The 27,498-nt window shown below is 41.5% G+C and overlaps 1 protein-coding gene across 2 annotated transcripts in view; it reads left to right on the top strand.

Moving 5' to 3' along the window:
• The window catches only part of CSTPP1 (centriolar satellite-associated tubulin polyglutamylase complex regulator 1), a 205,163-nt gene that overhangs the window by 51,539 nt on the left and 126,126 nt on the right, over positions 1 to 27,498 (top strand). For both annotated transcript variants that reach the window (XM_070473076.1, XM_070473075.1), the window contains exon 2: positions 420 to 522. In XM_070473076.1, coding sequence (XP_070329177.1) covers positions 420 to 522 — 103 coding nt within the window. The remainder of the gene's footprint in view (positions 1 to 419; positions 523 to 27,498) is intronic.

Genomic DNA, 27,498 nt, shown 5'->3' with positions numbered 1-27,498 from the left:
TTAATTTTTTTTAGTGGAAGAATTGCGTTTTCCTTGCAATCAGGCATAGAATCGTTACTCCCTAGGACAAATTTCTGAGCCATGCAGAAGTGGAAGGAGGTGGGAAGAAGGAATTCCCAGGTGTATCTGCTAAATGGTGCTAAAGCTCCTCACCCTTATCACTGAAATAAAAAGAGAATGGTTGATATTAATACTAACAGCCAATCAAACGGCAGCAGGTCTTCTACAGCATCTCCCTCTCTACCCATTGAGACTATAGCTCAGCTAGGGCCATGAGCTGGTTTACCTATTGCAGTCCACTTCCTAGAGCAGAGCCAGCGCCTTGATTGACTTTCATGGCTTACTGGGGTTTGGAGGACTTTTTTTTTTTATCTCCCTCTCACTTTCTCCCTCTCTCTCTCTCTCTTTTTTTTCTGTAGCTCAGCGACATGTCCTCACATACGTGGAGGATGCAGTCTGCCAGCTGCTAGAGAACAAGGAAGATATTAGCCAATATGGCATTGCCAGATTCTTCACAGAATAGTAAGTACTGAGTGCTTTGCCTGTGGGGCAGGTCCAGAAGAGGCTTTTGGAAGCAGCCAAGACCCGTGAAAAGGAGAGCAGGGCCGCGGTGATGGAGCAGTGGCAGTGCGCGCTGCTTCGGTGGCGGAGCTGAGGGCTGCCCAAACATGTTTGGGAACGTGTGTTTGGCGCAGCCAGTTTTGTCTAATGCTAAGTCTCGTGAGTAGTCACAACTCTAGAAGCTCAACAACTGCTTGTTTGATCTATTGCTGCTGTTGCTGTCCAGTCAATAAGTCGTGTCCAGCTCTTTGCAACCCATGGACTGTAGCCCCTCTGGCTGCTCTGTCCATGGGATTCTCCAGGCAAGAATACTAGAGTGGGTGGCCATTTTCCTCCTCCAGGGGATCTTCCCGACCCAGGGATCAAATCCCCATCTCCTGCTTGGCAGGATAATTCACCACTGAGCCCCCTGGGAAGCCCTGTTTGATCTTTTACATTCTTTTTTTTTTTTAGGTTCCTCTTATAATTTTTAACTTTTCCCATTATTCAGAATATTCACTCTGATTTCCTTTAGTCTTTGTCCCGTTAGCCTGTGTTTTTCTTGGCTGGCTTTTTTCCATGGAAATGTTTAGGATGATATTCCTCTGCAGTTTTCCTTCCAGAGGATGCTGTATCCATCACTTAAGAATTTAAGATTATTTCTAGAGACAGGAGATCTTTCATAGATTATATCTTTATAATATATGTTCCTTTATAAAGTATGTTTGGAGTGTGTAAAAGTCAAGATGATTATTCACTTTTTAATTCATAGAAAATGGTTTTCTTCAAGTTTTATTGAGATATAATTGATAGACAGCATTGTATAAGTTTAAGATGCATAGCATAGTGATTTGATTTACATACATCATGAAGTGATTATCACCATAAATTCAGATGAACATCTATCATCTTAGATAGATAATTAAAGAAATAGAAAAAAACTTTTTTCTCTTGATGAGAACTCTTAGGATTTCCTCTCAACAATTTTCATATGTAACATATGAAATTTTCATATGGAACACACATTATTATATCCCCAGTACTTGTTTATCTTATAACTGGAAGTTTTGATTACCTTTATCCAATTCCTCCTATCCCTCCCCACCTCTGATCACCCCAAATCTGATCTCTATTTCTGTTTGTTTTTTTAAAAAACCTTTTATTTTGTGTTGGAGTATAGCCAGTTACCAGTGTTGTGATGGTTTCAGGTTCACAGCAAAGGGACTCAGCCACACGTATACATGTATCTATTCTCCCCCAAGCTCCCTACCATCCAGGCTACCACACAACATTGACCAGTTTCATGTGCTATACATTAGGTCCTTGTTGGTTATCCATTTTAAATATAGCAGTGTGTACACGTCCATCCCAAACTGAGTTTGGTTTTGAATTATAGACCTAGAACACTCTTAGTTCCTGTTACACAGCATAGTGATTTGATATTTCTTTTACATTTGATACTGATTACTGCAACAAGTCTAATTATGATAGTTCACTATACAAAGATATTAGTTTTTTTTTCAATTTTAGATATTAGTTACTGACCACATTCTCCTCACTGTACACTTCATACCCATAAGCCATTTTTTTTGTTTTGCCACCAGAATTTACCTCTTAAACTCTCTTACCTATTTCTTTCTTTTTGATATCACAAAACTGCTTTTAGGCTGAATGAGATAATCAGTTTAAAATACCTTGGTCTTCATGAAAGGCTATGTTAAAGAAATTTTAAAAATTATTTTTATTACCAAATTGCCATCACATATTTATACAATCATATTTGTATTCTTTTCCCTTTTTTTCTGGTTCATTGTAAGCATTTTAAGAAAGGAAGAATAGCTCTTACAGGCTATCCTATTCTAAGGTGAATCATGAGCTCAGGTCTATTCTTGAAAATAGTTTTTTTTCCTTTCTATTCTCCAGAGGTTCCTTGAAGATTAGACATCTCCTCTAATGGCTTAAACTTGGGTTGCTGTTAGGGAAATTCTTGACTCACCCTCACTCTTTTGCTGAGCTATAAGTCTTGCAAATAAAATCTAGATTTTTTATGGGTTGGAATTTCAAGTTCCTGGGAAAAACAGGCTTTCCAGGATCAGAACTGGTTCCTTGTCTTCTCCCAGTCGTCTAAAAGAGGATGAAGTAGAGCAAGGCATCTTCCTTGTTCTCGTGGTATGGGCTGAAGCAGATGAAGTGGGCTGGGAACAAAGACTGAGATCAAATAGCCTTGCTTGCTTTTACAGAACTGACAAGCCTAGGGGTCAAGTTTCTAGGCCATTTAATCTGTACCAGCACCCTTGAGCCTCCTTGCCAAGTGAAATATGATTCTCCTGGGGGCAGTGCTTCTTCCTGGCCTGTTTCACTTTACTCTATTCTCCCTCCCCCATCTCCTTTACATCTTTTCCCTACTATGCTGGTTCCTTGAGGCTAGACATCATTTCTTCTTCGTCTCTGTGTTCCCAATGCCTGGCACGCATTATGCCTAGTATATGATAGATGTTAGGTAAATATTTGTTGAATCTATAGCTGTATATATATTTTAAGTTATTGAATACTACCTATCTGGTGGCTCAGTGATAAAGAATCCACCTGCCAATGCAGGAGACACAGGTTCAATCCCTGGGTCAGGAAGATCCCCTGGAGTAGGAAATGGCAAGTCACTCCAGTATTCTTGCCTGGAGAATTCCATGAAGAGGAGCCTGGTGGGTTACAGTCCACAGGGTTGCAAAAGAGTCAGACACGACTTAATGACTAAACAGCAAACATTTCTATCTACTCTTTACTCTCGATCTTATTATGAATAAGGACTAGCTCTTGTTCTTTTTTCTTTTTTGTTGATTGTTTTTTATAAAGTTCTATATCCTGCCATTTAAGAAGCTGTAGACCATAATTCCCTGGTGGTCTGGTGGTTAGGACTCCTCACTTTGACTGCAGGGGGTCTGGGTTATATCCTTGCCGGGGAACTAAGATCCCACTTGCTCTGCAGTCCAGCCGAAAAATAAAGAAGAAGCTGTATACCATGGATGTACCATGTGGCATGGGTTCCAAAAGTGAACCCACTAGTCTGTGTAACTAATTCTGAACTCTAATAAGGCTTATAACTATTTCCAAATGCTATTGACTATAGCTTTTATCTAGCAGTACACTGTTGGGGAAAAAAAGAGTCTTCAGATTTTCCACAGGGCTGATAGAAATCTAGTTACCAAGCGAGCAGTTTCTTGTCCTCAGAAAACTAAAAATTATATAATATATATGAATGGCACATACTTGACATTTCTATAACTCTAAGACAACTATATTGGCCTGAGGCAAGTTATTTTGAGAAGTAAGCCAGCATCAAAGCTCCAAAATCCTTTAGAAAAAAAAAAAAACTTGGAAGATGGATGATTAAGTGGGAAGTGGTATTTGGTAGGCAAGGAGACCTGCAAGGTAGAAGCTCTTGACTTGCCTTTGATTGTAAACTTAACTTATCTAGTGAAAATCCTTCTTTCACAGGCCTCAGTTTTGTATTGATTTGTAGAAGCATAATAAAGTGAAAGGCTCCTCAGATGGCTTAGTGGGTGAAGAATCTGCCTGCTATGCAGGAGACACGGGTTTGATCGCTGGGTCGGGAAGATCCCCTGGAGGAGGAAATGGCAACCCACTCCAGTATTCTTCCTGGAATAGCCCACGGACAGAGGAGCCTGGTGGGCTCCAGTCCATGGGGTCGCCAAGAGTCAGGCAGAACTGAGCAGCTAAGCACACCCACGCACAGTGAAGTGAAAGAACTGAGCCCTGGGAAGAAGAGCTGCTGTCCTTTAAGTCCGCACTCTGTAATCTTGAGCCAGTTTCTCAAAGTTTCTGGGCTCTCAGCTGCCTCATCTGTAAAGTGGGCATAATAAAGTCTAACATGCTAATTAAAATGATGTGAGTTATATATTATAATAAACAGTGTTTTTATTAAACTCATCCTATATTTCAGTAGCTATAATTCTTTGAAGTAGGTAGTATTATTATCTCTGTTTTATAAATGAGGAAACTGAGGCTCAGAAAGGTTAAAATAGCTTCTTTCAGTTCATGAGCTACGGAATTAGGAACCAAGCGTCACCTGCGGTATTAAAAAGCCACTGTTCTCTACTGTCTCCAAGTCGCTCTAATGCCTAATGTTGCTGGAGGCCTAACCAGATAATAACTTGAGGTCTCTTCTTGCTATGATGGGAAATAGATGGGGAGACATTGGAAATAGATGGGGAGACAGTGGAAACAGTGTCAGACTTAATTTTGGGGGGCTCCAAAATCACTGCAGATGGTGATTGCAGCCATGAAATTAAAAGACGCTTACTCCTTGGAAGGAAAGTTATGACCAACCTAGATAGCAGATTAAAAAGCAGAGACATTACTTTGCCAACAAAGGTCCGTCTAGTCAAGGCTATGGTTTTTCCAGTGGTCATGTATGGATGTGAGAGTTGGACTGTGAAGAAAGCTGAGCACCAAAAAATTGATGCTTTTGAACTATGGTGTTGGCAAAGACTGTTGAGAGTTCAAGGGAGATCCAACCAGTCCATCCTAAAGAAGATCAGTCCTGGGTGTTCATTGGAAGGATTGATGCTGAAGCTGAAACTCCAGTACTTTGGCCACCTCATGTGAAGAGTTGGCTCATTGGAAAAGACCCTGATTGGGGAGGGCCCCAAATCCCCTGGAGGGATTGGGGCCAGGAGGAGAAGGGAATGACAGAGGATGAGATGGCTGGATGGCATCACCAACTCGATGGGCATGGGTTTGGGTAGACTCCAGGAGTTGGTGATGGACAGGGAGGCCTGGCGTGCTGCAATTCATGGGGTCGCAAAGAGTCAGACACGACTGAGCGACTGAACTGAACTTGCTATGATTTCTAAATTCTTTGAGGTTTCCCTTATGAATTATACTTCACACAGGTTATCACACAGCTTTGTCTGGTGACCTCAATGCATTGCCATTTAAATGTTTAACATTGGCCTGTTGGAGGGGATAGATTGGAGCTGTCTCTAAACAATAGGAAACATAAGTTTTTTAAAAGTGTGTTGGGCTTCCCTGGTGGTCCAGTGGCTAAGAAGCCTCCTTGGAATGCAAGGGACACCAGTTTGATCCCTGGTCGGGGAAGATCTCACATGCCACAGAGCAGCTAAACCCGTGCACAAAAACTACTAAGCCAGTTCTCTGAAGCCCGCGAGCTGCAACTAGAGAAAGCCCACACACAGCAATGAAGACCCGCCACAGCCAAAAAATTAAATACATAAATCTCTTAAAAAATATGTTAAGTGTGCACTTCCATCTCTCAGTCTCAAGTTCAGACGTTGATATTTTCCTACAATAAGTGGTGGATAATTTACCTTTAAAGAATGATAGAGATTGCTCTTGGAAATAGTTTTTGGAAGGTTTTTCTGCCGGTTTTCTTCTGTGGCTTAGCTTGCCCTCTTACCTGTGCTGTCACTCCCTGGTGGCTGGTGTTTTCCAACAAATCCGTGATTGTTCCAGCAAGTCTGGATGAGCTGTAAACATGAGTGGCTAAGCTGTACTCTGTGTGTGTGTGTAAGACTGTGAGCTCTTCAGATCAGATTCCTCTGGACACTCTTGAAAGAAGGATACCAGATCCCAGCGGATTTTCTTTTATGCTGTGTGCAACCTCTACCTCTGAATGTTGTCTTCAACCAGTGGAAGGTAAAAGGAATTGACATTTAGAGGTGCCACTCTAAGAATAGCCAAGTGTCAGCACTGGGTCAGGACCTTTGAAGAAGTACGTCCAAGAAAAAGAGGCCAGAGTAGAGGAGCTGCAGCAGAAACCGCAGCAGAGTGTGACCAGGCTCCTGTGGCAAAGATAAAATGGGGAATGTGGTTTTTTAAGACACTGGAAAATAATGATGAGAGAAAAACAGGCTGAAATCTGAGAGCTCCTGTCGTGATTGGGAACCATTCTTCACAGGCTAAATTGGTAGTTACAGCCTGTGGCATCAGGGAGCTTGACCCCCACATACTAATATAGAAAAGAATGGTACTCTGTGGCCTTGGTTGGTGGGCCCAGGAGGGCTCTTTTTTATGATCAAGTGTCTTGTTTTTATTTTTTTTTAAATGATGATTTTAGCTTCCTAGGGAAGTTTTCATGATGACTTCTTTGGTTACAAGCATATATACAGATTACCGTCATTGATGGAGGTTTATCTTAAGGATATGTGAGACTCTATGACAACATTTCTTCATGAATTCATCCATGCAGTGATTATTTTTGAGCACTACTAGTGCCTGTGTGTATTTGGTAATGCAGAAGAGTGGTGAACAAGACAAATAAGATGTTAATAATTGCCCTCCTGGACCTGGAGGTTTAGTGAGAGATAGTCAGTAAACAAGTAAACTGATGATGACAACAATAGCTAATAGTAGATAAATACTTGCTATGTTCTGGGCATTGTTCCAAGCCTGTAACATGTATTATGTCATTTAATTCTCAAAAATACTACGAGGTGGAGTACTAGTATTATCTTCATCTTATACATTAGGAAATTCAGGCACACAAAAGTAACATTCCCCAGGTTACACAACTGATAACTGTAACAAGATAAACAACAAGGAAGTATCTAGGATAATGTGATGTATAGAATGGCCAGGAAGGCCCCTTGGAGGGGATGGCATTTGAAGGCTTATCAAGTTATTATTGATAATTTATCAATTGATAGTTTATCAAACATCATTTGAAGGTTCAAATTATAGAATGATTGGCTCCTCATTCAAGAGCTGATAAGTCACTTCAGCTCAGGTGACTTACCTTGCTTTTGTCCACCTTTATTACCTAGGCTTTCTTTGTCCAGAAAAGAAAATTTGACTAATTTTATTTGCTGCTTCTCAGAGTGGAATACCTTTAACAGGCAGTAGTCATAGAAATCTGCCTTACAGGTAATTGACCTTTCTCATGGGCACTGCTCGTATATAATAAGTAAGAACAATAAAATAATTAGTGTTATCTAATATATACTTTATATTTATATAGTTTAAATATAGAGATGGAAGTTTTTATCAATTTTAGAAAAAATTATTAATTCCATTCTGATACATATTAATCATCAGAATTCAGTTGGGAACTTGCATGCTTTTTTATATACTTTAGTAGTAAAAGGTGCCAGCATCAAATTCCTTTTTTTATTGTTTTAGTTAGAATAAGTCCATGAAATGTGAGTTTCATTAATTTACTCTTGAAGGAAAGGAGATTCCAATAGTGCATATTCTTAAATCATTTAAAATGTAACTCTAATGAAAACAATCCATGGTTATAAAGTATGTATTACTTTTTCTTTTTTAAACAGGTGCTGTAAGCCCTATGAAAGATGACCCACTTCTCTCCTCAGTAATCTAGAACGATCAGGGCGTAAACTTTCAGTTCTAAAGTTGGCAGGTTTTGTAGGATTATCCACCGCCCAGCATTTAAGTCGTGTTTGGGCTCTTCCTGTGCCTATGGTAACAGAGGAGCAGGTCTGGAGCGTTGAGAAGCACATGAGGACAACTAGGACCTCGCTGATTTTCAGGCTCATAGCTCTGAGTGAGGAGCAGACCCGAGACTTCTCTGGGCCATTTCTGCTCCACATTCTCCCAACTTACTGTTGTAAAGTTGAGCCACAGTGTAGCATGGTGAAGTAATGGTGACTAATCATATCACAGGCGTCTTCACCAGGGGTAATGCTTGTCCTGGCCTGCCCCTCATCCCCATCTTTTTTCCACAGTTCAGTTCTTAGCTGCAGTTGACATACTGTAGCAAAAAATTATCCACTTTTCACTGTCACCATCTGCATTCTCAGAGGGTTGCCTGGAATAGATTTTGCCATAGCTGAAGCAATCCTGCCCTCACTGATCCTGGCCCAGGCATTTCTGTTAAGCCATCACTTATGAAATCCATAGAGGATTCTGGTTCTTTTCTATATTACCAGAAGCATCTTGTAGAAGAAGGATGCCAAGGAAACATAGTAGCGGGTTTGAAAGTTTTTTGAAGCTTAAAAATCCAGGTTCACTGAGGATGTAAGAAGCTGCTTATTTGCTTAGCATCCATCTTTCTTCTTCAGGCCCCTCGTGTTTTGAGTACAGGAAACCATCCGGCGGCACTTGACCTGGCGACTGAGGAAGCCATTTCACAGCCCACCGGTCCCCCGACTCATTCAGAAGTCAGAGTCAAAGGTTATGGAAGTAATAATTGGGCCCAGATTCTCCCTGTCAGGATAGACCTTACTTCCCCACCCACTCCCTGCTACAAGTTAAGAAGAACTTAGCTGTCATGAAACCGTTCAATAAGAGGAAATGAAGGAACTCCATCCTTGGCTGAAGTATTCTCAAGACCCAGTGATATTATTTCTGTTTTCATGGGAGCTGCTCTTATAGCTAGCTAGTATAAATGTTAGGTGTAATTCTCCACACTGAAATGTCTCCCCTTAGAGAAATTACTTGGTTTATTTTAATCTATAAGTAATAGAAAGAACCTTTACTTGGCCCAGTCCAAGCCCTGATATCCCTTCTCTCTCTGATCATTCCGAGTTCTCCTCTGGCAATCAAGTGGACACACACAAATCTGAGGTGACGTGTCCATAGTGCTGTTGCTAATCAGAAGTTAAGAATCTTTATCTAATCAGCAGTAGAACTATTTAAATTAATCAGGGCTTCCCTCCTGGCTCAGTGGTAAAGAATCTGGCCCGCCAGATTCCAACACTGGTTGGATCCCTCGGCCGGGAAGATCCCACCTGCCACGGAGCAGCTAAGCCCGTGCCACCACGAGTACTGAGCCCGCGCTCTCGAGCCCCAGGAGCTGCAGCTGCCGAGCCCACGTGCCGCAGCTGCTGAAGCCCGGGCACCCAGAGCCCGTGCTCTGCGACAAGAGAGGCCTCCCCGGTGAGCAGCCCTCGCACCCCAACTTGAGAGTGGCCCCTGCTCGTCACAACTAGACAAAACTCACACAGCAGCAAGCACCTAGCACAGCCAAAAATGAAGAAATAAAAAATTATTTTAAAAAATTCACCAGTGCTTTTAATCTCTCCCATAATTTGCTCAGAACTCTAGAAGCGCTGTGGTGCTGGCAGCACAGGCCTGGCGTGCGAGCAGGAAAGAATGACACAATCTGGCGCCTTGAACCAGAAGGTTGTTAATGAACTGAGATGGGGGTGGGAGGGAGCCAGGGGGAGGAGGATGGACAGTCAGATTTTTGGCAGCCACACAAAGGCCCTTCTTCCCCGAGAAAAGGGAAACAAAAGTCAAATGAAGCTTCTTTCTGTTACTGTGATTTGTTTAGATGTCCACCTGTGCACTGCTCCCAGCCCCATGCACGGCAGGTGCATCTCTTCTGTCAGTGACTTGCCCACAAAACAAACTGTTTCTCAGTATCCCTCAAGAAGGGTCGTATCCAACCAAGTTCCTGTCTGAGGTCAGAACTGAGCTCTCTTTCTTCGACTAACAGATGCGGCTCTGATCAGCTCAGTATGCCTATGCGTGCGTGCTCAGTCGTGTCCAACTCTTTGCCACCCTGGGGACTGTAGCCCACCAGGCTCCTCTGTCCATGGGATTCTCCAGGCAAGAATACTGGAGTGCGTTGCTATGCCCGCCTCCAGGGGATCTTCCCCACTCAGGGATCGAACCTGCGTCTCTTGCGCCTTCTGCACTGGCAGGTGGATTCTTTACCACTGTGCCACTTGGGAAGACTTAAAGTGTTAGTTCCTCAGTCAGGTCTGACTCTACAACCCCAGGGACTGTATAGCCCAGTAGGCGCCTCTGTCCATGGGATTCTCCAGGCAAGAATACTGGACTGGGCTGCCATGCCCGCCTCCAGGAGATCTTCTGAGGTCATGACTGTGCTTTCTTTCTTCAATTTGCAGATGCAACTGTAATCAACATGGTAGAAACTATCTTGTCATAAAATGTTATGAGCATGTAGTTTTATTTTTGGATTCATCATTCCAAGATTACTGACTTCTGGGGCTGCAATAGTAGCTAATGCCATTTCTGGGGTAGCTGTAGAAGCAGCCCTGAATTTATCTCTTTGGCATTAAATAACATTAATAGCAAATGTCTTTGTTAAGGTCCTTGAACTGTATTTTCCAAGTCAAAACCACTGCTGGGGATGATAATACCTATCTCATAGGATTGTTATGCAAATGTAGTGAATTGACAGGTGTGAAATATCTAACTGTGTGCTCAGTCTTGTCCGTCTCCTTGCGGCCCCGTGGACTGTGGCCCTCCAGGTGCCTCTGTGCGTGGAGTTTTCCAGGCAAGGATACTGGAGTGGGTTGCCATTTCCTACTCCAGTATCTGACTTTATGTATTGATGATTCGTTTTCATGTAAGTCTCATTCCCCTTTAGCTCCAGTTTTCTGGGATGTTTGCATCCCTCCTATTTCATGGCTTTTTTGGAAAGTGATAGTATTCCTCTTTAAATAGTATTAGAGATGAAGATCCTTAGGACTTGTTAGTCTCTCTTGTTTTCTGTAACACTGCATGCACTGTTTGGAGATTAAAGACATTTGATGATTTTCTACACGACTGTTCGCCGTTTAGTATTAGTTTATTCAGAGAATAACCTAAGAAAGCTTCCCCCCCACCCCACATTTCAGCTATTTCCTCACTTCCTGTCTATACCCTCTTTCCTCTGGCTGCCGAGGTTTTAAAAATTCAAGGTGTAATGGGAGACCTGAGTCAGTCAAGCCTTTCCAGCTTGTATTGTTCTGTTCTCAGCTCCAGAAGTGCAGTGTTGGCTGAGGGTAATGAGAAGCAGACATTCTCTGCTGAGGTCACTGCTCGTCACACTGGCAGCTTGCTCCAGGAAGCTGTTTATCTGTGCTTGCTGAGCCAAGCTCCAGCCTCCAAACAGTTGGGATGTATTGGGAAACCGCAGAGCCCAAGGAGAGAGTACTACCCGGGCAGTTCCAGGCAGGGAGAGTATGTTTACACCACACGAGGTACCGTGTACATGTGTGGGAGTAGTTGTCCATGTGCACACCCTCAGACTTCACTTTCTGTGCAATATATGTGCCCTCTCAAAGGGGTTTAACCGAGAGAGCTGTACTGCTCTGTTCAAATTGCCCTGAACATCCACTAACTTGCCGTGAGGAAAAGAAGGTATTATAGAAAACCTGATGTAAAAAGCACCTTTTTTTAAGGCAGTGTTTTTCTGAGTCAGGTTTGTTGTTTAGAATCTTAAACCATATAGGCCCAATCTCTAAGGCATCCCCAAATGATATTCCATGCATGGTTTTTCCAACTAAATATTTTTCTTCATGCCTTTATTACCAAAATATCAAGTGTTGTTATAGAGCTTTAAATGTGGTCTGTGTCAATAGGAATATAAGATATGGTCACATGGCTTCAGGTGTGTGATCTGGTTGAGGAGTTAATGCTTATTGATTAACTAGAGAACCATTCAAGACCTTATACAATGGCGTTAAATCATGCTTGGAGATCTGAGAGTATGGTGAAATAATGGGCACTAGAGTAATTACATCATAGAAGAATTTGTCTTGACCCATATGATGGTTAATTTTATGTGTTAACCTGAGCAGGCTAAGGGGTGACCCGATAGCTGGTAAAACATTATTTCTGGATGTGTCTATGAAGATATTTTCAAAGATTAGCATTGGAACCAGTAAACTAAAGAAAGATTGCCCTCCTCAATGCATCTGGGCATCATCTAATCCATTGACCTGATTAGAACAAAAAGGTAAAGAAGGGTAAATTTGCTCTGATTGCTTGAGCTGGGAAGTCCATTTTCTCCTGCCCTTGGACACTGATATTCCTGGTTCTCAAGCCTTTAATCTGAACTAGAACTTAAACCACGGGCCCCCTGATTCTTGGCCTGGTCTATTCAGACTCAAACTGGGACTTAACGCTGTTGGCTTCCCTGGCTGTTGGGCATTTAGACTTGGTTGAATTTACCAACTTTTTTGGTTCTCAAGATTACAAATGGCAGATCATGGGACTTCTTGGCCTCCATAATCTCTTGTGTCAATTCCATAATCAGCTAAGCTAAATCTCCTCATATGTATATATCTGTTTCTCTGGATACCACTGATTAATATAACCTGGAAAGGTGAGTAGAATATGGATAAGTGAAAAAGAAAGAAGTATTTTTATGTGACTTGAAAGCTCTGTAGCACAGTGGTTAAGAACACAGACTTTGGAATCAGATCTGTGTTCAAAAGCCTGCCATTTAACTTGTATGTGATCTTGGGCAGGTTGCTTAGCCTTACCTATAAAATAGGGAGATTCATATAAACATAAAATTATATGTGAAATGATTGATAGGTTTAAATGAAATAATGAGTATAAAGTGCTTGGCATTCTACCTAAGACATACAAAGTGTTGGATAAATAATAGCTACTGCTACTATTGTTCTTTGATTCAAAAATATTTACTGACTGCATTTTGTTAGTGTTCTAGACACTAGGGGATACAGAAGTGAACAGAACAGACAAGATCTCAACCTTCATGGCACTTCCACTCTAAAATTAGCTATCATTCTGAAACTATCTCTGTTTCATTATTTTCTCTTTTAACTATTTTAGACTTAACAAAAAAAAAATCACAAAAATATTATTGAATTTCTGTAGCCAGCTTCCATTATTCCATTCTTTCACCCAGCTTCCATTAATGTTAACATTTTCTATAACCATAGTATAATTATGAAAATCAGAGACTTATTAATTGAAAACTATTAATTATAGACTTTATTGGAACTTTCACCTCCATTTTTGAAGGCCAGTTTTTTCTTGTATAAATTGTAGGTTGGCAGTTGGGCATTTTGCATATACCATCCCATTATCTTGTTTACACCATTTTTCTGAAGTCAATTGTCAGTCTTATTCTTATACCTTTGAAAATAATCTATCCTTTTACAATAATTTGACTACTTTTTGGATATTTGGTCTGATTTTTGCTAGTTTTTCTTTGATGTGCCTAGGTTTGCTTTTCTTTGTATTTATAAACTATTTGGGATTCTTAAGTGTTTCTCGAACATGTAACTTGACATCTTTTATCAATTTTGGAAAGTTCTCAATTTTAAGCTTTTCAAATTTACTTCTGTTCCACTTTCTTCACTTCTTCTGGAATTCTGATTACACAACCACTAGACTTTTTCGTGGTATCCTCTCTTATGTACTTTCTGCATTTTTTTCATCATTTTGTCTTTCAGTGTGAATATTTTTTCTGAACTTTTATTTATGGCTAATTTGCTGTTAAATTTGTCTGTTGAGTTCTTAACTCTTTTTAATGTGTTTACTGTGGCACTTTTAATCAGTCTTTTAAATACAAAAGAAGGAAAAGGGAAATTGCAAGTTGGGGAAACTATCAATATAAATGGTTGAAAGTTAGTCTGAAGAAACTAATCTCTTCTGAAAACATCATCATAGACACATCCAGAAATAATGTTTTACCAGCTATTGGAGCACCCCTTAGCCTGGTCAGATTGATACATAAAAGTAACCATCACACAGTCTTGCCTCCCCTACACTGAATTCTTAATTCTTTCTTATTTTTATTTCCAACAGCAAAGTAGATTTTAATTAGCTTACTTTCTGTAATTTATTCTTCTAGATTATTGTGAAAACCTTAGTTTTCAAATAGTAGTTCAAATATGCTTTTTTGTGTTTGTTTTTTAAAGACTTATCTTTAGAGCAGTTTTATGTTCACAGGAAGGTAGAGGTTTTTTATATATCCTCTGCTCCCCCAAAACGTGTGCTTCCCTCATACCAACATCCCACCAGAGTGGCCGCTTGTTACAGTTTATGAGCCTATGTTGACACATCATTATCACCCAAAGTCTACAGCTTACCTTAGGCTTCTGCTCAGTCCTGTCTGACTCTTTGAGACTCTATGGATCATAGCCTGCCAAGCTCCTCAGGCCATGGGGTTCTCCAGGCAAGAATACTGGAGTGGGTTGCCATGCCCTCCTCCAGGGAAATCTTCCTGACCTGGGGATCGAACCCTCACCTCCTGTGTCTCCTGCATTGCAGGCAGATTATTTGTCCACTGAGCCACCTGGAAAACCCAGTTTTCCTTAGGGTTCACTCTTGATGTTGTACATTCTCTGGGTTTGGACATATGTGTAATGGCCCATATCCATCATTGTAATATCATACAGAATATTTTTAGTGCTCTAAAAATCCTCTGCTCTGGGACTTCCCAGGTAGTCCAGTGGTTAAGAACCTGTCTTCCAATAATGCAGGGGACTTGGGTTTGATCCCTGGTTGGGGAACTAAGATTCGACATGCTGTGGGGCAACTAAGCCTGCCCGCTGCAACTCCTGAACCTGCGTACCACAGCCAAGACCCGACACAGCCCAAAGTAAATGGATAGAATTATGTTTAAACCTTCTGCTCTGCCTGTTTATCCCTTTCCCCACCCCAACTTCTAATATTTTTTAGTGTCTTCATAGTTTTCCCTTTTTCAGGATATCATATAGTTGGAATCATATAATATGTAGCATTTTCTGATCATTATATTTTCTAGTTGAAGAACTGCTATTCAGCCATCATTTTAAAAGCCTACAAATAACACGTGCTGGAGAAGGTTTAGGGAAAAGGGAACCCTTCGGCATGTTGGTGGGAATGTAAATTGGTACAGCCACTATGAAAAATAGTATATAGGTTCCTCAAAAAAACTAAAAATAGAGTTGTCATATGATCCAGCAATCCCACTCCTGGGCATATATTCAGAGAAAACTATAATTCGAAAGGGTACATACACCCATGTGTTCACAGCAACACTATTTACAATAGCCAAGACATGGAAACGACCTAAGTGTCCACCGGCAGATGAATGGATAAAAATAATGTGGTACATGTATACAATGGAATATACTCAGCCATCAGAAAGAATGAAATAATGCCATTTGCAGCAACACGGATAGTTGTTCAGTCCCTAAGTCATGTCCGATTCTCTGCAACCCCTTGAACCGCAGCACACGAGGCCTCCCTGTCCATCACCAACTCCCGAAGCTTACTCAAACTCATGTCCATTGAGTCGGTGATGCCATCCAGCCATCTCATCCTCTGTCTCCCCCTTCTCTTCCTGCTCTCAGTCTTTCCCAGCAACATGGATGGACCTCGAGATTATCATACTAAGTGAAGTAAGTCAGAAAGAGAAAGACAAGTACCACATGATATCACTTACATGTAGAATCTAAAATATGACCCAAATGAAGATATCTATGAAACAGACACAGACCCACAGATAAGGAACAGATTTGTGGTTGTTGGGGTGGGGAGGGGAGAGTTTGGAGGGGGAATGATTGGGAGTTTGGTGTTAACAGATGCAAACTATTATATATAAGATGGATAAATAACAAGATCCTACGGTATAACACAGGGAACTATATTCAATATCCTGTGGTAAGCCATAATGAAAAAATATAAAAATTATATGTAATGTGTATCATTATATATTATATATATATAACTGAATCACTTATAGCAAAAATTAAATCTGTACATCAGAAATTAACACAAGATTATAAATCAACTATACTTCAATAACATTTTTAATCAAAAGGACTGCCATTCAGTTCTTTTTTAATGGCCTCTTTACTAGATCTTGTCTTTCATTTGCTTAACCATACTAAAGCATGGTTCTAGGCAGTCCATCATTCATTATTTGGATTCTCTGTGGGTCTGGGTCTATTATCTATCCTTTCTCTTGGATTTTTCCTCCATTGTCTTATCTTATAGTATACCTTTCCCCCTTTAGTTGTCTTATATATTGTATATGAAAAACTAGAGAGATAATGTGAGGCCCAGAATGACATTATCTATTTTCAAAGAGGATTTATATTTGCTGCTGGCAGATGGCTTGAGCACTCACAATCCTGGATTACCTCAATCCAATCAGGGGTTGAAATCATTTGAAGCTGGGCTGAAGCATCAGGGAGGGCTGATTTATTTCCAGTCACAGTTTTCATGGAGCCTTTTCCTGGAGTCTTAGAGACTTTACCCAAGTCCCTGAATCCTGAACTCCACTTTTTGACTGCCAAGTCTTAAGAATCATTTGAAAATTCAGGGACTTAACAATAATTCAAAACGATGACCATTCAGTCTATCAGCTGCCTCTTTTATGACTAACACAGCTCTTGGAACTACTAGTGGGTATAATATTACCTTGCTTTTGAAGTGGTAATGAGTATAAATGATATTGTGAAGTGTCTGGAACAACTTTAGTATGATATGAAAATATCTGAGATTTCTATTTTTGAAAAAAAAATCACAGGCACTGCTAATTCTGCTATGTTTACTTTCATAGTTGAAGGAAATACTAAATTCCAATTAAAGATTAGTGAAGATAAGGATGTAATTTTTTTTCCTATCTAAGTTTGTAGATTCCTTGAATTCAATCCATGGATCCTTCTGGTTAGAATCCCTGCCCGTGGAGAAAAATTACTCCAAACACTGGACTCACCTCTTTGGATTTTATTCTTCTCTTAATACCTACCTGGCCTTGTCATTCTTCATCTGACTTGGTGGCTTGCTGATGACTTCAAACAGGTGCTTTTAATAATTCATCCAGTTTTTCTCAGCCAGAAGGGTTGGTCTGAATTCCTTAGTCTACCTTTATTGTAAGAGGAAGTGTTTGGAACTTTCATTCTGGTGGAATATAATTATATTAGCAGAAGTAGAAAGTACCATACACTGCAAGGAGTCATAAAAGAGTCTCCCTTGACTTGTGGAGGACCAGTACATATTGAAAAGTAACTAACAGGAAGTATATAATAAGGATAGGGCCGGTTTGTGGAAGGCTCAATTATGTTGAGATAAAAAGAAAGGCAAAGTGAAAGACAGTACCTTATAAAGGCTGAGAAGTAAACTCACTGCTTGGTCTTCTTTTAATTTTTAAAATTTAGTTACTATTTGTTAAGCCCTGTGTGTGCTAAGTCGCTTCAGTCATGTCCAACTCTTTGCAATGCTATGGACTGTAGCCCTCCAGGCTCCTCTGTCCATGGGTTCTCCAGGCAAGAATACTGGCCTGCCCTCCTCCAGAGGATCTTCCAAACCCAAGAATACTGCTATGCCCTCCTCCAGGGGATCTTCTCAACTCAGGGATCGAACCTGCATCCCTTATGCCTCCTGCATTGGCAGGCAGATTCCTTACCACTGGTGCCACCTGAGAAGCCCTTGTTAAGCCTTTAAACCTTAAACCTCTAGTTAGCTAGAGGTTACCTCTAGTTGGCATTTAGTAAATTGCCAACCACCGTGTCAGACATGGTCCTCGAGGAATTCACTGCCATTCTTATGGGAAGCAGAAACCATGACAGCTTACATACCAGAAAACAGTGTATCCTACAATGTTTGTGGATCCACTATATGCTAAAGACCATGTTAATGAAGGATATAAGATGAATAAGCCAGTTGAACTCAAGGAACTTGTGAACTAAGGAGAAAATCAGATGTAAGCATAATTATTAAGATACTGCTCAGTAAGTGCCAGGTAGAATTTCAGGCAACATGTTTTGGGATAAGTGGAAGAAGAGATTTATTCTGAGTGTAAATTTTGAGGAACGCTTCAAATGGTCCTTAGAAAATGAATACTGGAGAATGGGAACTGAGCAAGGAGAGCATCTCTAGCTAAGGGAGTAGCATGAGCAAGGGGACAGAGATTTGGTGTATTTAGAGAACGACAATGGGTCTGTGGTCTGTGCATCAGTCTGTTCGACCTGCTGTAACAAACTACGGTAGACTGTATGGCTTATAAACAGAAATTTACTCCTCACACTTCTGGATGCTTGAAGAGCAAGGTCAGTTCCATGCAGAGGTTGATGGGATTCTGTCTGTTGAACCTTGCATCCTGGTTCATAGATGGCCATCTTTTTGCTGTGTATTCCCATGGCAGAAGGGGCCCGGGAATTCCCATGAGCCTCTTTTATAAGGGCACAAGTCCCGTTCACGAGAGCTCCATCCTCCTGACCTACCTCCCAAAGCCCCATCTTCAGATACCATCACCTTGGGAATTAGGTTTCAATATGCGCATTTTGAAAGGGCTACAAATATTCAGCATATTGCAGTGAGGTAATAGAGCTTAGGAAGTTATTTAAGTGAGGGGTTAGAAAGATCGTTTTCTGTCCTCTGATAAGGTATTGGTGCCACTGACAGATCATTCAATTTAGGAAATACTTCTTAAATACCCCTTATATGCCTTGGTTATCACAGATGCTGGAGAAACAATGATTAATAAGGCATGGTCCCTATCTTGAGAGAACTCACAAATAAGCCAGTGATTAAATTACTTGTGATTTTAGCTACCTAGAGGTTTAAGGTGTAAGATTAAGACTGTCCAGAGGACAGACATCGTAAGTAAGCTGGAGGGGTCACAGAAGGTGTCACAGAACAGGTAGCCCTCTAAGCTGAGTATCTTTTCCTAATTTATTTTTTTAATCAAAGGTATATGTGCATACAATTTGAATAATGAAACAGTTCTATAAGAATTGTTAAAAAAAAAAAAAATTCCACCAACTCTCAGTTCAGTTTCCCATTCCTCAAAGATAACCACTTTCAACTTAGAGTGATTTATTTGGCATTTATTTCCAGATCTCTAAATTACTAGCTTATGTTGCTTCTTCTTGATTTTTTTTCAAATTGAGGAATTCCCTATTGACTTCCCGCTCTAAGATATTATTTCCTTTACCACACATATGTACCTTTACTTACCCCCACAACCGCCCAATATACTTATGTCCAGATTTTTGTTGTTACTCAGTGTTTATATTTTATAATTATATAAACACTATCAACCCCTGAACTATGCTGTACAACCTTCTTGCCCCTAGGATTTCCCCTGCTACTTTTTTTTCTCGTTTGGTTAATTTCCTATAGATTTATCAAACAGCTGAACCAAATTCTGTCCAGTTGCATAAATTTCCCTCTAGTGCTGTGCTATTCCAGCAGAATCTTTCTATTCTATATATTTCTATATAGAATATATAGAAATATTTCTATAGCAATATTTCTGCTATTGCCCCTGCAGATCCAGTCTCCACATTTCTCTGCTCTGGAGGGCTGATGTGTATGGATTTGAATCCATAGACTTTCTTGCCCTGAGGCTTGCATTTGGGTTAAGGCCCGTGGGAGGTGCTGGCCGGAGATGGAAGGGCGGGAGGGGAGAGAGGGAGACGGGGGTATGTGTTCATTTGTTTCTCTTCCTACCAGTCTGCTGTGGGCTGGATTGGCTCTGTTCCTCTACTGACGGTCACAGCTCAAGTCGAATGGTCCCTGCTCTTTCTGGATTCCAGGAAGCTTTCCCTCCACCTGCCTCTCCAGGCCTAGGGGTAAACACAGATCCTAAATAGCCCTCAGCCCTGTTGACACCTTTGTAAATACCCTTTTTCTGAAACACAGTCCTCAGCGATCCTCTTTCAATGCATTATCTGTTCACAGCCAGTACTCTGACAGAAGCAAGTGCGTTAATGTTTGTATGTATTTATTCTTTCTTTTTTACCTCCTTAAAGAAGTCTCCCCCAGAATATTGTTTTCTGCTCTATCTTTATTACTTTATCTCTCCGTGTGCTACACAGCTGCTGTCAGGGATCTCTGGACTTTCACCGTGACCCTTCAGACTCCCTATCTTCTTTCATCTTTATTTTTGGTATAGTGGTCTTGAAAAAGGATCCCACATTCTTTGATATTCCTGCCTTGGAGAAGTGGGGTCTATGTGCCCTCCACTTGAATTTGAATACGATAGAAGAAAGACTGTGACTTCCCAGGGCTGGGTCACAAAAGGCCATGTGGATTCTGTCTCCGGGACCTCAGGCTTCAGACGTTCCCCCGAGGACCCCTCTTCCTGGCCGGCTGCCGTGCTCTAAGAAGCCCGGCCGCGGGCCTGGTCTTCAGGTCGTCCCGGTGCAGGTGCCCAGCCGGAGAGTGAAGACGCCTCCCGCGGATTATGTCACCAGCCCTTCAATCGACCCCAGCCACTCAGCCTTCCCAATGTAGGTCCCCGACATCGTGGAGTCAAGACAGGGCGTCTCTGCTGCACTCTGTATAATTTCTGAACCTACTGAATCCATGAGCATAAGAGCATTTTTATTTTTTATGCCACCAACTTTGGTGTGGTTTTTTAAGCAGTCATAGAGGTCTGGAACAGCATTTGTTCCTAGGAATGAGGAAGCTCAGTAACAAAAGCCTCAAACATGCACCACTGGCCTGGAGACCAGGCAGCAGGCAAGGAATCAGGAGGACCTTGAGGAGAAGTCAGTAGAAGTCTGATGGGCCTCAAGGAGACTGTCCATGAAGGCTTAAAAAAGGGTGAGGAAAGGTATTATTGGAAGCTGGAGATGGGACTTCCCTGGTAGTCCAGCGGCTAAGACTCCAGGCTCTCAGTCAATGCAGGGGGCCTGGGTTCCATCCCTGGTCAGGGAACTAGATCCCATATGCCATAAGTGAAAGATCCTGCACGCTGCAACGAAGATCAAAGATCCTGAGTGCCGCAAGTATGACCTGGCACAGCCAGATAAATGTTGCGGGGCAGGGGGGGTGGTGGAAAAAGACCCTTGTTATACAGAGACAGGAAGTTTGGTGTACTGTCACCTTTGGTAATGTGAAAAAAAATAGGAAATGTACCTGGTGAACACAGTGGGCTAGCTATGGAAATTTCTGGGCCACCTGTCTGTCTTTTTCTAGCTGCCTACAGTAAAATGTGTGGGCTTCCCTGATAGCTCAGTTGGTAAAGAATCTGCCTGCAATGCAGGAGACCCCAGTTTGATTCCTGGGTTGGGAAGATCCCCTGGAGGAGGGATAGGCTACCCACTCCAATATTCTTGGGCTTCCCTTGTAGCTCAGCTGGTAAAGACTCCACCTGCAATGCGGAAGACCTGGGTTTGATCCCTGGGTTGGGAAGATCCCCTGGATATGGGAAAGGCTACCCACTCTAGTATTCTGGCCTGGAGAAATCCATGGATTGTATAGTCCATGGGGTCACAAAGAGTCGGACATAACTGAGTGACTTTCACTTTCACAGTAAAATGTGAGAGAGATGAGCTAAAGAAATGAACTATTTTGTTTTCAAGTACAATTTAGAGGAAATACAGAGAGCATGGATAGTCTTTCCAACCAGGAAAAAGTACTCAAAGTAAGAAAGTGCCTCGGGGCAAAGATCAAATCCAGAGGGCTGTCAGAAAAATGTGGTCTTAGAGTAAAGAGGCACCATTTGTTAAAGCCTCAGATTCCAAGGTGGAGCCTCTTAGACTGTTTCAAAAGGCCTCAGAAGAAAACCCAAATAGGGCCTGCCTCAGGGAGATTTGGGTGTATAGCTTTTGTCTGATGATGTAAACTCCAATTAAGGTAATAGAAAAACCCATATTTTTAAGAGAATTGTATTGGTGGAAGTGCCACCAGTTTGGACTCAAGAAGATAGAAATAATACAAAATAAAAAAGTTACATTTGGACCCCTAGACTTCAATAGACAGAAAAGCTACTCAGCTACAAACTGAAGCAATGTTTCATGGAGGTGAAAGTATGATTCAGAAGATGGAACCAAAAGCTCAGAGTAGAGAGTCAGTGGTCACAGAAAATAATTACCAGGAAGAAGGATTGGGCCCAAATCAAGGAAATAAGACCTGTGCTTGGATGGATTTCAGAGCTGCAACAGACCAATGATTACACCCTCTTCTCCTCGCTGTTTGTGAATGGAAGTCTTCTGTGGTCATCCTATGCCTGTACTATCATTGTACATGCTAGGTGTAGGGAAGCATGTATTAATCACTCATCTCCTCGGTGTACAGGTGTTTGGATGAGGAACCAGACCCAGGGAGCCATACCCGAGAAACTGCACTGAAGCAACTTTATCTGGACCTGGTTTCTATTTATATGACAGACTCCTAGACTTCTGGGTCAACACTGAAATGGAATTAGACTTTCGGGGTTCCAGAGAGCAGGCTGTATTTTGCAGTTGGGAAGAATGCAGAATGGCTGTGACCAGAGGGAAACTGTGGCAGGTTCTGTTTTCCAAAGATGGCCGCACCAGTGTCTCCTGTCCTCCATGTTCTGCTACAGAGAGACCTTGCCACACCCCCAAGAAAAGGCAGAGTCTGTGTTTACAGTGATGGACGTTGGCATGCACCTGTAATCATTCATCGTGCTGGGCTTTTAAGGATCCTTTCAATCTGGGAACTCATGTCTTTCAGTTCTGAGAAATTTTCTTTCATTTTTTTTCTTGCCCTCATTTTCTCTCTTCTTTCAAGCATCTTGTCTACTTGCATATACGCCCATAGATATGTAGTTTTGTGTCAGTGGTTTTATACTATCCATGCTGTCCTGTATAAAACATTGTTTTTCAGATTATATAGGCTGTACGTCTTTTAATATTTACCAGTACTTCCCGGGTGGTCCGGTGGCTGAGACTTCACACACTCCCTCCCAGTGCAGGGGGTCCAGGTTCAGTCCTTGGTCAGGGACTCATATGTTGCAACTGAGAGTTAGCATGCCACAACCAAAGATCCTGCATGCTGCAACTAAGCCCTGGTGCAGCCAGATAAATAAATAAATAAAGATTTGGGTTTCCCTAGTAGTCTAGTGGTTAATGATTCACACGCCAATGCAGAGGACACGGGTGTGATTCCTGGTCCGGGAAGACCCCACATGCCATGAAGCAGCTAACGCCATGCAGCTCCCGAAGCCCAAGTGCCTGGAGCCCGTGCTTTGCAGCAAGAGAAGCCGTCGCACTGAGACAGCCGTGCACCGCGGCAAAGAGTAGCATCCCCCCCCTTGCCGCAGCTAGAGAAAGCCTGCTCACAGAGCGACGAAGGCCCGGGGCAACCAAAAACAATCAAATAAATCTTTTAAAAAATTTATCAAATGGTGTGACATTTAATTTTTATCAATTAGCATGGCATGTAAAACATAGCCATTACACCTATATCTATATGTAAAATCTTTAGACCGTTTCTCACACCTGGAAGTGGCCCACACACCAAATAAAAAACTTTTTTAGACTCTGTGTCCCAACTTGAACTTCTGAAAATATGGTCACCATATGCTTAGGCATGAGTTAGGGAATGAGTGTGGTGTTTGATGTTCCCCATTACTCTTTTCATAGCTCTCCGTTGCTCGTCCCTCCCTTCTTACATGATGACCCCATCTGAAATGAGTCTACGTAATGGAGAGTAGTTTAGAATTGTGATATTTTATGGAAACAATTATCTCTAATAACTTTTTGTAAAAATCATCTGTTTGTTTTGGAGTCTTAAGCCTAGTGGTGAGGCAGAATTTTTTTTCTTAGGAATCCAGATTTCCTCTTTAATCAGCAAAACCCTTCAATTTGCAAAAGATGAGTTTTGTGCCCCGTTAACCGCCCAGTGAAACAGGCGAGTGTTAGAGAGCCCTTGTGTTTTTCTTTGGTTGTCAATTCCATCAGGCTAGCCCGTTAATTGCGGTGGATGGGAACTGGAGAGCTGTTCATTTGGCAATTAGCGAAGGGTGGTGGAGGAAAGGAAAATACCTCTCTGTTATTTCTGCTTAGGAATTTGGGAATTCAGAATTTAGTCATAAACAACTAGATTAATGTGTTTAAATAACTTGAATCACTCTTAAATCCTTCCTTGTTTTGTAACATACTAACAAGATCTTAGAGATAGCTAAAACAGTGGTTGGAAAATTCTGTTGTGGATTTAAGATCCTCGAAAAGCATCATCCATTAATGGGCAGAGTGTTTTGGCGCTAGACAAGCAAAGATGGATTAGCTAATAGAGTGAGAAGTCCCAGGTCCTGTGGTTCCCTCTCTGCACAGAGGAAGTGTGTAGTTTGTAGGCAAGAGGCAATTTCTTCTGGAGTTTACTATCTTTGTTTTGCAGGGCTTTTTCCTTTTTTTTTTTTTAATATCATCCTAGAGAGAACAAGAACATTTAAGTGGCACTCGATGGTACTCATCAGGAGTTTAGGATGTTGACATGATAGGTGGTTTAAAACAAGACAGAAAAGGTTACTTTTTGCCAGCTGCATCATTCCTGGCGGGAGCTTACTAGTTTGCTGCTTGTTTTTTGTTGTCGTTGTTGTTAACCCATTAGAGAAACTAACCACTATATTAGTTCCGGCCAAATCCTTGTCATCACTGGTCCTAAATACCTCTGGGGGACCTCAGAGCACCTGGCCATTCTGAAAGCCTCTACACAGTGATTGATGTGCATCTCTGCTGGCTCCCCAAAGCCCTCCCCGCTTTTCCCTGAAGCACCTTCAAGCATTTCTGCATGGCTACCCACTCTTTTCTATTCTATCTCCTCCTCCTGCCTTACTGAATACTGGATTTCCCAGCTCACAACTCTTAAGAGGGAGCTTTATTTCAGAGTAGAAAAGGGCCCCCATATGTGGCCTATTATATCCATATCAACTTGCTTACCCTTTTCAAACAGCTATTGTCTTTTAATAGGGTCTGGCCTGGCAGGGGGAGTCCTTAATTCCTGCCATATAAGAATGGGCAGCTTGAGTTACAGCGAACTGCAGTTTGGTGCTCTGATCAAAAGGCTTCTGTTGTTTTTAGGGTTTCTTCCCCCCGCCCCCCTCCTTCCCTCTCTCTCTTTTTCTATATCCTAGGCTAATAATTCAGCACAGCAAGGTCATTACTGGCTTTGAATTGAGAGCTGAGAGTGTTAAATTACTGACCTAGAATAAAACAGATCTGGGGGGTTCTCAGGAAAGATAAAGGGATTCCGGCTAGGAAAGTGCAAGCCCAGCAACCTCACTTCTTAACTATTATTTTTTTTAATCCTCTCTGTCTCCAAAAGTCTTTTCTGGGACGAGGAAAGACCTCCAGCCAGAGAAAGTAGGTTAGGAACTCAACGACGTCTTTTGGGAATCGTGGCCCAGGTGCTGGCAGTTCAGGGGGCCTGCATGACTGTCCTTCTTGTCTCCCCACCTGGTGAATATTCCTCCCTCTTCCAGCTTGCTCCTTGGCCAGATACTGGTCCTTCATCACAGAAGTCAAGTATATTTGTGATATGTCAGCAGAAAGATTATATCCCTCAGGGGGATTCCCAGCATGTGAAAAGCATACCATTGGGCCCCTAAAATATTTTTCAAATATGACACTGTCATTAAAAGCTACTTCCATTCCATTTGTATTTTGTAAATATTATTTGTCTGGTCCTCACATACTGTAACAAGAGATATTTCCCTCACTGTGAATGAATTTGACACCTTCCCTCAACTGTATTAGGTCTTCTGAAGAAAGTCATTTCCATCCCTTTGTGCTTTGCCAAAACTGTTATCTCCCATATATCTTTTTTTTCACTATTACCTCTTAAAAGCCAGCACCATTCATATCCTCTGGAAAATATTGACTTCCTAAATTTTACTATTTTTAGAAAAGTCCCTGAAATCTACTTTCACAGATTTTCTGTACAGCAAAGTAACAATAATGAGCTTCCCTGGTGGCCCAGACAATAAAGAGTCTGCCTGAAATGGGGTAGACCTGGTTCCATCCCTGAGTTGGGAAGATCCCCTGGAGGGGGGCATGGCAACCCACTCCAGGATTCTTGCCTGGAGACTCCTATGGACAGAGGTACCTGGGGGGCTGCAGTCCATGGGTCTCAAAGAGCCAGACACAACTGAGCAACTCAGCACAGCACAGCAAAGTAATAACAATAGCTGGTATTCCCTGAGTGTGACAAGCATTATACGGCAGGCATTATCATCACATTTAGTCTTTGGCAACCTTATATAGTGAGCATTCCTATTATCACCATTTTACAGATAAAAAAAAATTGAGGCACAGAGTGGTTAAGTACCTGGCCCAGAGTCACACAACTAAAAAGTGATAAGGTGTGCCCCACACTGGTGCTTCCCAACTTTAATGTGTATATGAATCACCTGGGCATCTTGTTAAAATGAAGAATGGGATTCAGTAGGTCTGGGATGGGGCCTGAGATTCTGATTTCTACGAGGCTTCTATGTGTCGCCAATGCCACCATCCTTGGTCCACACTTTCAGTAACAAAGCTGTAGTCATTCTTACTTCAGAACCAATCTAAAAATGTTTTAGTTATAACTAAATTTCTCATTCTATCAAGCAATTCTATAAATACACATACTGGGCTTTTGTGTTACATTATTATTATTATCTTAACCAGTATCTTCATTTCTTTATTTTTATTGTGGTAAAATATATGTTACTAACATTACCCATTTTAACAATTCTAAGTCTACATTTCTGTGACATTAAGTACATTCGTATTTTGCAGCCATCATCACCATCCATCTCCAGAAATTTTTCAGCTTCCCAAACCAAAATCTGTAGCTGTTGAACACTAATTCCCCATTCCCTCCTCCCCTATTCCCGATAACCACCATTCTGCTTTCTAGCTCTGTATGACTACAATATGACTACTGTAGGTACTGCATCCCTGGGGAAGGAAATGGCAACCCACTCCAGTATCCTTACCTGGAAAACCTCGTGAACAAAGGAGCCCAGAGAGCTACAGTGCATGGGGTCACAAAAGAATCAGGCAGGCTTAGCAGCTACACAACAAAAGATACTGCATATAAGCAGAATCATACAATAGTTGTCTGTTTGTGACTGGCTTACTTTATTTAGGTTACTGTCCTCAAGGTTCATCCAAGCTGTAGCTTGTATCAGAATCTCCTTCCTTTTTGAGGCTATATAATATTTCATTATATGCCGATATCACATTTTGTTTATCCATTCACCTGTCAATGGACCCTTGGGTTACTTCCACTTTTTGGCTATTGTGAATAATACTGCCATGAACACGGTGTACAAATATATGAGTACTACTTTCTTTTTTTTTTTTTTTTTTTACAATAAAGCTGGAAGTGAAATTGCTGGCATATGTAGTAATTATACCCAATATCTTACTTTCTAAGATACAAGTTAATGTTCAAGGTATTGTTTGTGTCCCTCTTTTTCAAAAAAAGAAAAACAATTTCTTACTTAAATGAATCTTTAAAGGTTTGGCAGGAAAAGTGAGTTTCAGTATAGATTTCCATTAAGTTCTGTCATCT

Source organism: Odocoileus virginianus, chromosome 10, assembly GCF_023699985.2.
Source record: "Odocoileus virginianus isolate 20LAN1187 ecotype Illinois chromosome 10, Ovbor_1.2, whole genome shotgun sequence".
NCBI lineage: Eukaryota > Metazoa > Chordata > Mammalia > Artiodactyla > Cervidae > Odocoileus > Odocoileus virginianus.
Note: the sequence above shows the minus strand (reverse complement) of the source record. Positions and strands in the feature narration are given on the sequence as shown.